Source organism: Neomonachus schauinslandi, chromosome 10 (genome assembly GCF_002201575.2).
Source record: "Neomonachus schauinslandi chromosome 10, ASM220157v2, whole genome shotgun sequence".
Classification (NCBI taxonomy): domain Eukaryota; kingdom Metazoa; phylum Chordata; class Mammalia; order Carnivora; family Phocidae; genus Neomonachus; species Neomonachus schauinslandi.
The window spans coordinates 77,389,974-77,404,509 of NC_058412.1; the positions used below are offsets into that span (position 1 = coordinate 77,389,974).

The following is a 14,536-nucleotide window of genomic DNA, read 5'->3' on the forward strand; positions in this document are numbered from 1 at the left end:
GATATGTAACAAAGCTGGGATTTGAACACAGGCTTTGTCTTTACTCTTCATTCACTACATCACAGACCATTTCATATTAAGGACCACCTTAATGGTGACCACCCCCCCCCACCCCGCATTCTGGATGATTCTTTGGTGTTGGGGGCTGTCCTGTGTACTGTGATACGCTTAACCCCTCGCACTAGATGCTGGTAGCGTCTCCCTCCCACCACAGCTGTGACAATCAAGTAGGTCTCCAGACACTGCCAAATGTCTGCTGGGGGACAACATTGCCACAGAACGGCATAACAGTGAAGAACGTCTGGCTGCAGAGGACATCTACACGGCACCAAACTCCCCTCCCCAGGTCACCTGCTATGTTCCTTTGGGCAAGTTCTTTCACTTTACGCTGCGTTCCAGCTTTCCCATTTATAAAATAGGATTATTGTTGGAAATTAAAATGTAAAGCATTTAATATGATTTTTGGCACTTAGTGAGTGCCTAATATACATTAACTATTATTGTCATTATTTACCTGTATACTGAGTGTTAAGTGATGGGTGAATCCACTGCAGACCCTGACTTTGGGAAGCCGTTACAGCGCAGGAGACAGACACACAAACAGGTGAGGTGCACAGCTCTTATAGGGTGTCAGACAGAAGCCACTACTTGCCCCATAACAGTGCCATCTAATAGAACTTTCTGCAGCAGTGGAAATGCTCTCTGTGCTGCCAGCTAGTCATAAGACACAGGGCTGCTGAGTCCTTGAGATGTGGCCAGTGTGACTGAGAAACTGATTTTTTCAAATTTAATTTTAATTCATTTAAGTTTACATTTAAACAGCCACACGTGGGGTGCCTGGCTGGCTCAAGTCGGTAAAGCGTGCAACTGATCTTGGGGTCCTGAGTTCCAGCCCCACGTTGAGTTTACTTAAAATAAATAAATAAATAAATAAACAAACAAACAGCCACATGAGGCTAACAGTTCCATGTTGGTTAACATAGATTTGGATCCTTGCCACTCAAATGTTGATCTGTAGACCAGCAGTACTGTCCTCATCAGAATCCGAATCTTCACTTAAAGGAGATCCACAGACATCTGTAAGTGTGAGAAGCGCTGCCCTAGAACAGGCATTCTCCACATTGGCCTCACATTAGGATCACCTGCAGAAACACTCCCATCGTCTGGGCTCCCCCTGCACCCATCAATCTGAGCCCGTGGGGGTGATGACCCCAATTTGCGGCCAGCACTATGAACCAATGATCTCAGTGCTGCTCCAAGTTTCGGGGCCGAGGGAGCCTTGCAAGAGCCCATGATGCCTTCTGGCTGACACAGCGTGCCCGACTGACCAGGTGGTCCAATTCCTGAGCTGGGCTGATGCCCCTGTTCCAGGATCTGGTGAACGCTCCCTGAAATCAGCCAGTGCCCCCTGCCTTGTGTCTGGACATCCGCTCCCAGGGCTGTCCTGCTGGTGTCCCTGCAGTCCTCAACTCTGGCTTCACCCCTCAGGCTTTTGGCACCCTCTGCCCGGGACACTCGCCCGCTTCTGTCATGAAGATGCTGCCTTCCCTCTTCAAGCCCACTTCTCTCCCACTGTACTGAGCCCTGGGCTAAGCGCACAGGGGGCTTCAGTCCCCACACGAGGTTTATGGCTGCCCTGGAGAAAAGTGCCTCATGCACTCTAAAGTGACACCAGTGGGGTAGATGGACGGTGGGTGGCACTGCCCCTCCACACCCTAGGGAGTGGGCTGCATCTCTGTAGGAACCTGACTGCTGGGCTGCCAGGTTTTAGACAGAGCAAAGCAGAGCATGACCCTGATCTCCTACGGTCCATTACCCTGCCCCAGATGGGAACCAGAAGATTCTCATACCTTCCTGGTATCCACATTTGGATGGCCGGGACCTGTTGATCAAAGAGGACATTTTCATCCATCAGATTGAAAAAAAAAAAAAAATGACAGACTGACAGCACCTAGTGCTGATGGGGGTGGTGAGAAACAGTCTCTATTCTGCAATATTCCGCACACACATTCTCTCTGGGGTCTCGTCTTCCCATGTTGGTGCCTTCACTGATTTAAACCAGGACAGAGAGAATCCCATTCCCACATACTGTTCTAGGCAGCTCAGATGAGGATATTTTGGTACATCCTTAGGAAATTATGGCTGAAACTGCAGCACATTTTGTAGTTTCAATGCTCTTGCTGCCCCGCGTATAACTATTACTAATAACCTTGTTTTACAAAGGAGGAAATGAAGACTCAGAGATTAAGAAAGTCACTTGCTCAGAACCCCACAGCCCCCGAAGGTTGGACCTTGGAGTAAAACCTCTATATCCACACTCTTCAATCTTACCACCCAGCCCCGTGCCTTGCCCTTGGTGTCCTGCAAACCACGGCAGGGTACACCCACTGCAGGTCAGGAGACCCCCAGGCACGGACACTCCACAGAGAAAAACAAAACCGTGGATGTGCTCAGGGGGCTCAAGATTTGAGTTCAGAAATGCAGAGTGTGCTCGGGGCAAGCAGGGGTGTGTGCAGAGTGGGGAGGGGAGCTGGTGGCAGGGGTGGGGCTGGAGATGTCAGAGGAAGTGAAGGAGTAGCCCAGCGAACTTAGGAAGGCAGAAATGTTGACCTTGGCCAGAATCTACAAAGCCTTAAATGCGTCTAACTTTTATTCCCATATACAGTGGGAAGGCATCGAGAGTTTTAAAGAGGAAAACTCCATGGTTAGACCCAGACCAGGGAAGAGTCACAGGGAAGTGCTGTGGGCGTCGGGTTAAAGACCAGGAGGGCTGACGTGGGGGCAGGGTAAAGACACTCCACATTAGGATGGCCAGGACCTGCTGACCAAAGGGGACATTTTCATCCATCGGACTGAAAAAAAAAAAAAAGACTGACAACACCTTGTGCTGATGAGAGGGGGGAGAAAAATCTCTATTCTGTGCCAAGATGTGTGAACTGGTACCACCTTTATGGGGGGCAATCTGAAGCTTGAGTCAGAAAGCCCACTTTTAAGAATCTATCCTAGAGAAGCAACAGTGTGATTCCATTGAAATAAAAAAGAATGGTTATTGCAGCAAAAAAACAAAAACAAAAACAAAAAACCTCAACACACTCCGAATGCCCTTCAAGTAGGGAATGGTTAAATAAAATATGGTACGGTGTACTCTGTAGCCCTTAAAAGGAATGAGATCGAGTGACTCATTCTGATCAGAAAAGAGGCCCATGTCTTATTGTGGAGTAAAAGTATCAAATTGTGAGCCAACACGTATAGCACTTTCGTGGGGGAAAAAAAAAGATTCATGTGCCTCTATCTGTATGTTGATACTGATGTAGCTCGGACTGCAACGGGCACAGGAAGGAGCTGGTGGTGGCTCTTTCTGTGGGTGGGATTTCCGAGGTTCAGAGAAGGGTGGAGAAAAGGCGACTGTCACTTTTTTGTGCCATTTAAACGATTATTCTAAAATTTACATAGAGTAAAATTCATCTTTTTTGTTATAGAGTTCTAGGAGTTTTAACACACTTAGATTCTTGTGAAAAGTCACAAATACACATTGTCAACACCCCAAAGAATTCTCTCATGCTACCCCTTTGTAGGGGGACCCTACCTCTACCCCCAGCCCCTGACAACTACTGATCTGTTCTGTCTCTATATTTTTGCCTCATCCAGATGTCATATAAATGGAATAATACAGTTTGTAATCTTTTAAGACTGGTTCCTTTCACTTAGCATATGCATTTAAGACATTATTGTGTGTACTGACAGTTCATTCTTTTTTTATTGCTGAGTAATATTCCATTATTTGAATGACTGATTGAAGGATATTTGGGGTGTCTCCAGTTTTTGGTGATTATGAATAATGCTGCCATACACATTCACGTACAGGCTTTTCTAAGTTTTCATCTATCTAGGATAAATACTTAGATGTGGAATTGCTATGTCACAATGTAAATGTATTTTTAATTCTGTTAAGAAGCCGCCAATCTGTTTTCCAAAGTGACCGCACCATTTTGCATTTCCCCTAGCAATGTATAAGAGTTCCAGTTGCTCTGCATCCTCTCCAGCATGTGGTCAGACTAGCTCTTTTATTTCAGCCATTCTAATATGTAATGATATCTCAGTATCGTCTTAATTGGTGTTTCTCTAATGGCTAATGATGTTGAACATCTTTTCACATGATTCTTTGCCATTGGTATATTCCCACTAGTGAAATAATCTGCTCATGTATTCTGCCCATTTTCTAACTGTATTTTTTGGCTTTGTACTGTTGACTTTTGGAAATGCTTTATATATTTTAGATACTAATCCTTTATTGGATATATGGTTTGCAGATATTTTCTCACATTCTGTAGCTTGTCTTTTTATCCTCTTAATGGGGTCTTTGGCAGAGCAAAAGTTTTTAATTCTGGTGAAGTCCAATCTATCAATTTTTCCTCTTATGGATCATGCTTTGATGTCAAGTCTAAGAACTCTTTGCCTGGTCCTATGTTCCAAAGATTTTCTCCTAAAAGTTCCTGAAAGTTTTGTAGTCTCACTTTATATTTAACTCATTGGCCCCCTTTTGAGTTAATCATGGTACATGATGTGAGACTTAGGTCAAGGTTCCTATTTTTGCTTATGGATGTTCACATGCTCCAGAACCATTTGTTGAGAAGATGAAATAAACCCATGCAAATATGGCTTTCTTAAAACAAAGCAAAAATAATTCACCTGAGCTCCTTGGATCTGTAAATTCATGTTTTTCAAAAATTTAGGAAGTTTTCAGTCACTATTCCTTCAGATATTTTTTTCTGCTCAAATCTTTCTCTTCTCCTTCTGAATTCCTATGATATGAATGTTAGACTTTTTAATATTGTTCCAATGGTCTCTGAGGCTTGTTTTTTTTCTCTCTCCACACTCAAGCTAGATATTTCCTATTCATCTGTCTTGAAGTTCATGGCTTCATTTGTGATCTCTATTCTACTGAGTTCTTCTAATGACTCTTTTATTTCTGTTACTGTGCTTTCCTGTTCTAAGAAGCCTGTATTTTTTTAATAGCTTCTATTCCTTTGCAGAAAATTTCTATCTTTCCATTCATTTCAAGAGTGCTCACTCTTACTTCATAGAAAATGGTGTACTTGTTGCTTTCAAGTCTTTGTCTAACTTCAATTCCAGTTTCTGCTGCTAAAAAAAAATACAGCAAAGCTTTGTGCCTAAAAAAAGATGATTAATAATAAATTTCATATAGTGGCTCTTACTAATATTCAGAGAGAGCTTTATATTCAAGCATAAGAGGGCACAAAATAAGCAGTGTTTTTAAAACCATAAACTCATGAGTTTGTTGTGTTTTTTTAAAAATAAATACTGTTGTTAAAAATAAATAAAAATAAAGTGTCTAATAATGCTAACATTTGGATCACCTCAAGTTTGGGGTGTGTTGATTGCTTTTTTCTTAGAGAATTTTTTAGGTTCTCCTGATTCTTTTGTATGTTGGATACTTTTGGTTTGTATCCTAGACATTTTGAGTGTTACGTTGAGACTCGGTCCTGTTAAAATTCTCAAAGGTTTTGCTGTGCTGATTCTAGTTGGTCTCATGCAGGTGCAACTCGGAGAAGAATCCTGCACTTCATACACGTAGGTAAAGGACCCTTCCTTTCTATGATTTCCACCCCCAAGGTTCTCTGGCTAGAAAACCAGGGCTTAGCCTCTGCACTGCGGTTTGCTCTCGTGACTGGGGCCCCTCAGGGCAGAGTGGTGAGAGAAAGAAGCCCGCGGGCCCACCACCAGCACACCTGTCACTGTTGCCACTGCTGTGGAGGGGCTGTAGTTTCATTACCGGGGTGCTGTCTCAAGAATTAAAGGGCTCTGACCCTCAGGTGCTGCTGTGGGTGGAGGTGGGTGCCTTTTTGCTGGTGCTCACCTGAGTAGGACTGGAAGGATTAAAAAAGCTCTGCCCTAAAAGACGCCATTGCCACAGTGACCAGGACAAGAGGTTCCAGTCTGCTGCTGGCACTGGCCTGGCACAGGGATGAGAAAATCCAAGGAGCTCCACCCTGCTGGGACTGCTTTCACATATAGCGGCTTGCTGCTTAGCTGCTAGCGCTCACCTGGAGTAGGGCCAAGACCATCCAACAAACTCTGTCCTGTGGAGCCGGTGCTGGGCTGGGAGCAAGAGGAGCAGGACTGGAGAATCACAGAGCTGGGGCCTGCAAGGGTTGTTGGTACCACGGTAGGGCAGGGAGGTCTTCAGAGTCCTGATCTCACTACCCAGCCCATCCACTCTTACCTGCCTTTCAGAATCCTGACATTCACTTCCTGCATTTTGTCCAGGGTTTTAAATTTTAGCAGTGGGAGGGATAGGGTGGTGTGTGTTTACTCCATTTTGGTCAGAAAGGCATGTCCCTTTTTATGTAATTGTAGAAAAGCAGGATTACAAGGTGATTTTTCCCTATAATTTTTAGGCCTTTCAGTATTTTCCACATTAAAATCTTTTTGATGACTCGGAGATCTCTAGCTTATCTGCATAGATGGGGGAACTGAGAAGGAAAATGATCTGGGGTGGGGGAGGTGTGGATAAGCTGAATTATGAATGTTGAGATGTGTGCCCACAGATGGCCAGGGGCTGGTTGCTATGGCTGAGGGGGTCAAGGGAAGACAGAACTTGAGGAAACAGCTGGAAACCTGAGATGTGTTCTGTCTGGGGGCACCAAGGAGAGGCTGGTGCACTGGGAGGCAACCAAGATGAGAAAACATATGCCATTTGAGGGGCACAGGAAAGGTGGAGAAACAGAGGCCCAGAGTGTTGATCATACTTGGTTGGGAAGGAGTGGTGAAGGGGAGGATAGGCCAAAAAGACAGACAGGCATGAACAGACTTGGTTTTCTTTAAGAATTCAAGATATATGAACACAGTTGGCCCTTGAACAACAAAGATGTGAAGTGCTAGCATCCATTTATATTTGAATTTTTTTTGGATAAACAGAGTACTGTAAACATACTTTCTCTTATGATTTTCTTAATTTTTTAGCTACTTTTTAGTTAGCTTACTTAACAGTAAGAATACAATATACAATACATACAACATACAAAATATATGTTAATCGACTGTTCGTGTTATCAATAAAGGATCAAGAGTAGGCTATTCGTAGTTAAATTTTTGGGATTATATGTGGATTTTTTGACCGCATAGGGGGCCACTGCCCCTAGGCCCTGCACTGTTCAATGATCAACTGTATATTTTTTAGCATGATACCAAAAAAGACCCCCTACTCAAATGAACTCGAATACATCTAAAGTAACTATATCATTAGAGTAGGTGACAGTTGCTTTCCTCCAGAAAATGCGCCCGACACCCAAAGACAAGATGGGCATCTACCTACACTCCCCTGTGGCAGCCAGCTGCCACCTGCCTCCTCAGACTGGTAAGCTCCTTGAGAGGAGGTCCTCATGTTTGTCCTGACTGCCTTTTGGAGCCGGCACAGTGCTGTGTGCATGGCAGAAATACATGAAATATTTGTTGCAAGAATGGATGCATAATGAGTGTACTAGAGAAAGAGGTTCAGAGACCTGGGTGTGCCAGTTATCACCAGCCCGTCCGGACGTAATGAGCTTGACTGGAGGGTAAGGCTCATTATCAAATGAGGCCCCTAGGTGACAATGGCAATTTGTCTAGCTATTCTCCAAAATATCCCACATGTGACAACTACATGAAATATAAATTACACACAGAGAAAGAAGAATGACCAGAAGGAAAGGCCAACAGGGACAACATCTAGAAAGTGGACTCCTAAGTGGCTGGTTTTTTCTATATACTTTGTGTATTTTACCATTTTTCCACACAAGAATCTCTAAGTCTTTTGCCTAACTCATCCTGTGCTCAGGAGGGTACTTTCCGACCTGTCATTTAGACTCCGATACGGACTGGCCTACCAGGAGGAGGGTTAATGTCCTGCACAAATGAACAAGGCTGGTAACCCTGAGCCATTCACCTCCTATTAATGGTCTCCTTTGCATTGATGAGCACAAATATGGTACTGGCCTTGCAGTAACCACCCCAACGTGGCCCTGTGAGGTCCAGCCCACTTGGCAAAGCTGGGCTCCTCTGTTTACTGCAACAACTGGGGAATCCTCCCTGCCTCCCCCGCTGAAGGGTTCTTCCACGCCGTCAGAGAAGGAAGACAGAATGTGGACGAGAGGAGGAAGGATAAGCAGGAGTGCTGAGGACAAAGTGCTTGAGTCCCATCTGGGACACCTCAGTCACCTAGCTTTACGGTGTGTGCCCCTGAAAGGGGTAAAAGGGTGGCAGCCCATCTGGGAGTTCTGGGTAAAGTGCCTGCTACCACAAGATAATAAAGAGCAGTAATTAGGCCTTTCTGGAAAACTGAATAATACTGTTATTAAAACTTTTATTATCTGTATGTTTTATATGAATTTCATTGCCTCCAGTGGCTAGATTTTGGGAGCAATGAGGATGACAGAAATAATAAGAATGAATTAAACCACAAGCAGATCCAGTGTCTGGGGGAGACACAGAGGCTGCTTTCACTAATGGGATCTGACAGCAAAGACCCCATGATTCTGCTCTGGTCTACATGAGGCAGCCCCCAGACCCCAAGGTCCCAGGCAGCAGCCACAGCCTGTCCTGATATTTGCCCCTCAAATACCAGCCACACTTTGGGAGAGTGGGTTTCAAGCAGAATGAGGGTAATTCTTCCCTTCCTCTCTCTGCACTGAAATGAAAATCACTACCCCCGCCCTAAAGTAACCTGGATTCTTTCACCCTGGAATTCATCTGGATCAGTTATTTCTGTGGCTTAGAAAATGTTAATAAATGGACAAGACAGTTCTTTTATGCTATGCTTTTAAGCCAAGCTGTTAATACATAGTATATTGTATTGTATAAATTAAAGAAAAAAGATAAGGTCTTTATAGACCATTCCAGGCATTTGACAATAAACAATCCTAACTCGCACAGCTTAGGCTGAGGAAGTTATAAATTATTAATGTGTCAAGCATTGCCCTCCGAAGCTGCTTTTCCAGCTCTGACCATGAACCCAAGTATCCTGTGTTTAAGTTCCATTCAGTCAGCAAGCCCCTGAGAGACATTTTCAATTCCGGGCTATGAAGGTGGACGGTGTTGATGTCAGGGCTTTATCTGCACCGAGCAAACCCCCTCCTCCCTTGATATCTCAATGGGTTTCTGAAACACTCTACCATAGCTTCAATAGCCTCGCTGGCGATTTGCAGAGTGGATCATGAGCTCCAGCTTAAACCTCTCCCAAAGCTCCCTCACTGACTATCCTAATGCAGTGGCCGCAGCAACAGCAAAAAATCACCGCTGAGCCAAGGGGCTGTCGATCAGGACGGCCACGCATGCGGGCTCTTTGGCGGTGTGTTCCTGGCACTTCTGCCTAGAACTGTCACCTTCACAACTTAAAGCACTGTATGTGTATATATGTATATACACACACACTGCATTTTCACTCACTTCCCAGGAGGGAGGCAGAAAAGGTAAGAATTTCTTTGAACCTGTCTTTACGTTGCTTTCTGTGAGCTAATTTTTTCCTCATATGTGTGCACTTCCATCTTCTTTTCAGGGTGTGGGGTCCCTAGAGAACGGGGTCCTACTTCCTCAGTCTCACAATGCAGTGTTTCAGCGGAGTCCTGGACCTAGAGTAGCCACTTAAAACATCCTGAAAGTTTTGTTGTGTTTTTTTTTTCAAATAAAATTTGCCATGGAAAACTTCTCCTTAGGGCCTTCATCACGTGCACACATAACTCGTTTGCATAGCTTTGTTTCTGGCACACTGATTTCCATTAATAAAAGAACCAGCAACGAAATATTCTTTAGCTCTGCCACAAATACCCACTTCCAAGAGATTTCTCGTTTCATCTGAAACACTAAAAATAAAAAGTGACAAATGTCAAAGACATAGAAAGGTCATCTATTTTGTCTCTGCTCATTTTAAAGGACAGTTGCTTTAGAAGATTCTTACATTCTACCCCAACCTTCACACCATCTCTTTTTTGGGACAGGAAGTTAACGCCCACCCCGAGGGGGCTCCCCTTTTACCAAAGGCTTGTGACTCCAATAAATGGGATGCTTCCTGCATGAGGATGGGCCACATGAGCCGGATTATTAAACAGGAAAAAAAAAAAAATTCCTCCTGGGGGTGAGGGGTAGGTCAGAAGGACACTAGAGAGGAGCCAGAAGATTCATTTCTAACCAAGAAGAGGTGTAGGCCCAGGAGTACCTCCATCTACCAGAGTACCCGTATCTCAGGATTCTGGAATTCACTGAGCTCCTGAGGGAAGAAATGAAAGAAGCAGCTGAGTGATCCCCATCTCCTCTCAGGGAATATGCAGCAAGATGTTTTTACATTTTCCTGACTTCTCTGAACTGCCACAAAGTCCTGCTATTTGTTTCCCCTTCTTCAGTTTCTAACTCTTGACCAATCGTGTTAGCGGTACCAGGAGAAATTCTGATTTGTAATCCCAGTTCCTCTGCAAGGTTTCCACCCCAAGTGCTGACATACTCCGTGGACGTGGGATTTGCCCACGGTCCTGCCCCTTCCCCACCAGGCGACTCCGGCTCTTACCAGCTGCCCTGTGCGGCGACCGCGTCTCAGCCATCCGGCTCTCCCGTCTGGGGTCCGGGGACGGCGCGGCCTTCGCCAGCTCCCCGGGACCCGGACCAGTGTCCGGGGGCGGCAGGGGGCGACTCTGCAGCAGCGGCTTCCTGGGCAGGGGAGGCTTGGCGCTGAGCGGTTCCGAGGGCCGGGCCTTCCCCTTTCCCTGCTCATGCGGGGGCCGTGCCCCTCGAGGGGAGGGGGCCTTCGCGACCGGACATTTCTCGTCTTTGGGGAGCAAAGCCAGCCCCCCTTTTTCTAACCGGATTTCAGCGCTGTATCTCTTTATCCCTCTGACTTCGACAGAGGACGCCTCCCTGTGCTTGAAGGACAGAGAGGTGGAGCGCAGCTTGACGGGAAAGGGGCCTCTGTCCTCCCCCGAGGGCGGCTCGCGGGCGGCCGGGCAGGGGTCTCCAGGGGCATCCCGGGGGGCCCGGCCCGGCCCGGCCACCGAGTCCCCCGAGTCCCGAGAACCGCCGCCGGCCGTCGCGGGTTTCCCGCCGTGGGGCTCGGGGGGCGCCCGCAGGTCGTCGAGCGCCGCCTCGCTCCTCCAGACCAGGCTGCTCTTCAGAAGCGGCAGGCGGCCGGCCGAGGCGCCCGCGGGGCCGGTGTGCTCCAGCACCCGGGCGCTGCCTGATCGCGGCCAAGCACGGCCCGACGACACCGAGAACTTCACGGCCCGCAGCTCGCTGCCTCCCCGCTCCACCTTCCGCTCCGACGCCAGCCTCTCGGGTCCCCCCTGTGGGGGCTCCGCGGGTTCGGCCCTGGGCTGCTTGGCGGGGGCGGCCTCTCCGTCCAGGGGCCGGGGAGTGGGCTCCTCCGCAGGCGACTCGCAGGCGGGCGGCGCGCCGGGGCTCGCGCTCACCGCCGGGGCCTTGTGCTTCAGGCAGCTCTTGGGGGCCGGGGGGCTTGGGGCGGGGGCCTCGGGAGATCCCTTCCCTGCTCCCTCGGGCTCGGGCTCGGGCACGGCCACGGGTACTCCCTGCGTCAGCTCCACCTCCTTCTGGACACTCTGGTCTGGCTCCTCTGGACCCGGGGGAGTCTCCAAGGTGGTGGCAGGGTCAGTCTCAGGAGATGTCGTGTCCTCCTCAGGGATGGAGGGAGATAACCAAATCTCCACGTCTCCAGAAGGGCAAAGCACCTCATCCGCGGTTTCCCTGTCTGGGGGACATGTGCTTTCCAGGGACACTTCCTCCCTCTGGTTTTCGCTGTCAGGATTATGGTGCGGGGAACCTTCTGGCAGAGATAGGGTCTCTGAGCAGGGGGCCGAGCCTGACACGGGCTCAGCGACCTCAGGGGTGGCCGCGCGGCTTGAGGGGTTATCCCCAAGAAAGCTGTCCTCCTCCTCCTCGGCGCTGGCACTGAGGGCTGGGCAGTGCTGCAGGCGCGCCCGCCTCGCACGCAGCGCCCCCACTTGCAGCGTGGTGGCTGGCCCCACGGGCTCTGGGCTTCTGTCCACTACCACATCCTGCTGTGCAGAACTGGGGCTCTCTTCTGTGCCAACTCTGCGTAACGACTTCTCATCGTATTCCTCTTCCTCTGGGGTACCCGTCAGATCACAAAGGGATTCAGACTGTGCTCGCTTGGAGGAATAAAGAGGACAAAAGACAGCATCATTACGTCGAATATTAGGAAGCCTATGACCTTTCCATTTTGTACAAGGCTTAATATGGGTTAAAGGAAGCAGTGTCTCTTTAAAGCCGGCACCTAAGCAGACATTCACACATGGTGTCTCTTCTTAATCCTTCCCTTAACGCTCTATTTGGAAACTTGCCTTACAAGTTCAGCTTTCAGCAGAACAGTGGCAGCTATGCTCTTTTTTTTTTTTGAATGCATATTTTTTATTTATTTATTTTTATTATGTTATGTTAATCACCATACATTACATCATTAGTTTTTGATGTAGTGTCCCATGATCCATTGTTTGCGTATAACACCCAGTGCTCCATGCAGAACGTGCCCTCCTTAATACCCATCACCAGGCTAACCCATCCCCCCACCCCCCTCCCCTCTAGAACCCTCAGTTTGTTTCTCAGGGTCCATCGTCTCTCATGGTTCGTCTCCCCCTCCGATTTCCCCCCCTTCATTCTTCCCCTCCTCCTATCTTTTTTTTTTTTTTTTTTTACATATAATGTATTATTTGTTTCAGAGGTACAGGTCTGTGATTCAACAGTCTTGCGGCTATGCTCTTAAAGTAAATAGTGTAAGGCTCCAGTGGCCGAGCTACCAAACCAGCAGACACTGCTCTAAAAAATGAAGCAAAGGGGATCAAATAAGCCAGATGTCTGCCGTGCTTTGCACTCCACGCCTATTATTTCACTTACTCTTGATTCATCCCAGTAAGAAAGGATTATTTCCTTTTTGCACTTGGAGAACTGGGAGCTCAGAGAGGGCCACATCTTGGTCAAGGTCGAGCTTATTAGCTCAGCTGAAAAGCTGGTGCTCTCTCTGTGCTGCCTGAGAGCTAGTTTCCCATCTCAGTGCTCTCTCTCCAGGGATGGGCCCCATGGTGAAGGGAGACTGGTTTGCCTAAAGGGTGATTCCTATCACCTCAAACACAGTCAAGAGCAAACCACAGCTTGTTGGATAACATCCCAAACCACAGCTGACGGATAAAGTCCAAACTTTTCAGCCAAATTAAAGGTCTTATATTCTCTGGTCTTAAATTATTTCTCCCACTCTCTGCTCAGGTCAAGCCGAGCCCCCACTACTGAATGTGCCAGACTCTGGGCCGAGTGACTGGCCAGCTCCTCTTTCCCCACACCTCCAGGGCGCTCCACCCACACCACCCAAGGACAGTCTCAGATTCCACTCCTACAGGGAGTCTTGCCTCTTCCTGCAGCTTACAGTGCTCTTCCTCTCCTGAAGCCCTACTGGCTTGACAAGCAAACACTGCCTTGTACTTTCCTTCTGAAAAGTCTCTAGAATTTAAATTTAGTCCAACTTCCTCCTTGCCGTACCCGAAGTTAGTCGCTGCTTGCTTAGGAAGAAGAGACCAAGGCAGTCATGTGAATCATTCAAAAGCACTATGAGGGACGCCTGGGTGGCTCAGTTGGTTAGGCGACTGCCTTCGGCTCAGGTCATGATCCTGGAGTCCCGGGATCGAGTCCCGCATCGGGCTCCCTGCTCAGCAGGGAGTCTGCTTCTCCCTCTGACCCTCCCCCCTCTCATGCTCTATCTCATTCTCTCTCTCAAATAAATAAATAAAAAAAAAAAAAAAGAAAAGAAAAAAATCAAAAGCACTATGAGAAAATGACCAAAAGCTTGAGGGTGTTGAGGTCAATCTTTTAAAAAAAGTTCAGGACATTAGAAAACACTTCTATCTTCGTGGGGGGAAAAAAAAAGTTCAGGGCCTTAGATCTCCTTTCCTTTATGTTAAGAAATGTAGAGGAGTGTTTGTGTTAGGTGGTTGTTGTTTGCTGGTGTTATTTTAACATCTCCCAGCTGGCATCTGCTTGCTAACAGAACACAAGATAACTGGGATGTTTGCGACAATACCTTAGCTAACTCTTGCCAAAGTGCACAATCCTTGTCCCCTGGATTTGAAAAAAATGAAGACGTTCAAAGAAATCTACAGAAGAATTTTCAAAAGCCGCAGGTTCAAAAGATGTTACTGGCCTTTTGCTACTACAGGAAATCACTGATGTTGAAACCTATTTAGGATGTGGGTCGTGTTTTAAAACTATCACAACCCTCGCAAAATGAGCAGAAAGCTGAGAAGCAGGCCCAGCTGGCCACATCCCACTCAAGCCACTGGCAGCTACAAGGAGATAACAGTGAAGGGCTGGGCAGGACGAAGGCAGCATGGAGTGTGGACTCGGACACTGAGCAGAGGCCCTGCAGGGAGCAAAGTGGCTTCTGACTCAGCCTGGGCTCATGCACTGGGTACAGCAGGAAGGCTACATATACCTGCTCCCTCTCCACCACCGCCGCCCCTGCCCTCCTCCTCTG

The 14,536-nt window shown here is 47.5% G+C and overlaps 1 protein-coding gene across 2 annotated transcripts in view; it reads right to left on the bottom strand.

Moving 5' to 3' along the window:
* CRACDL (CRACD like) overlaps window positions 1–14,536 on the bottom strand; it is a 134,162-nt gene that overhangs the window by 13,508 nt on the left and 106,118 nt on the right. For both annotated transcript variants that reach the window (XM_021701197.1, XM_021701196.1), the window contains exon 7: window positions 10,556–12,167. In XM_021701197.1, the coding sequence (XP_021556872.1) occupies window positions 10,556–12,167 (1,612 nt within the window). The remainder of the gene's footprint in view (window positions 1–10,555; window positions 12,168–14,536) is intronic.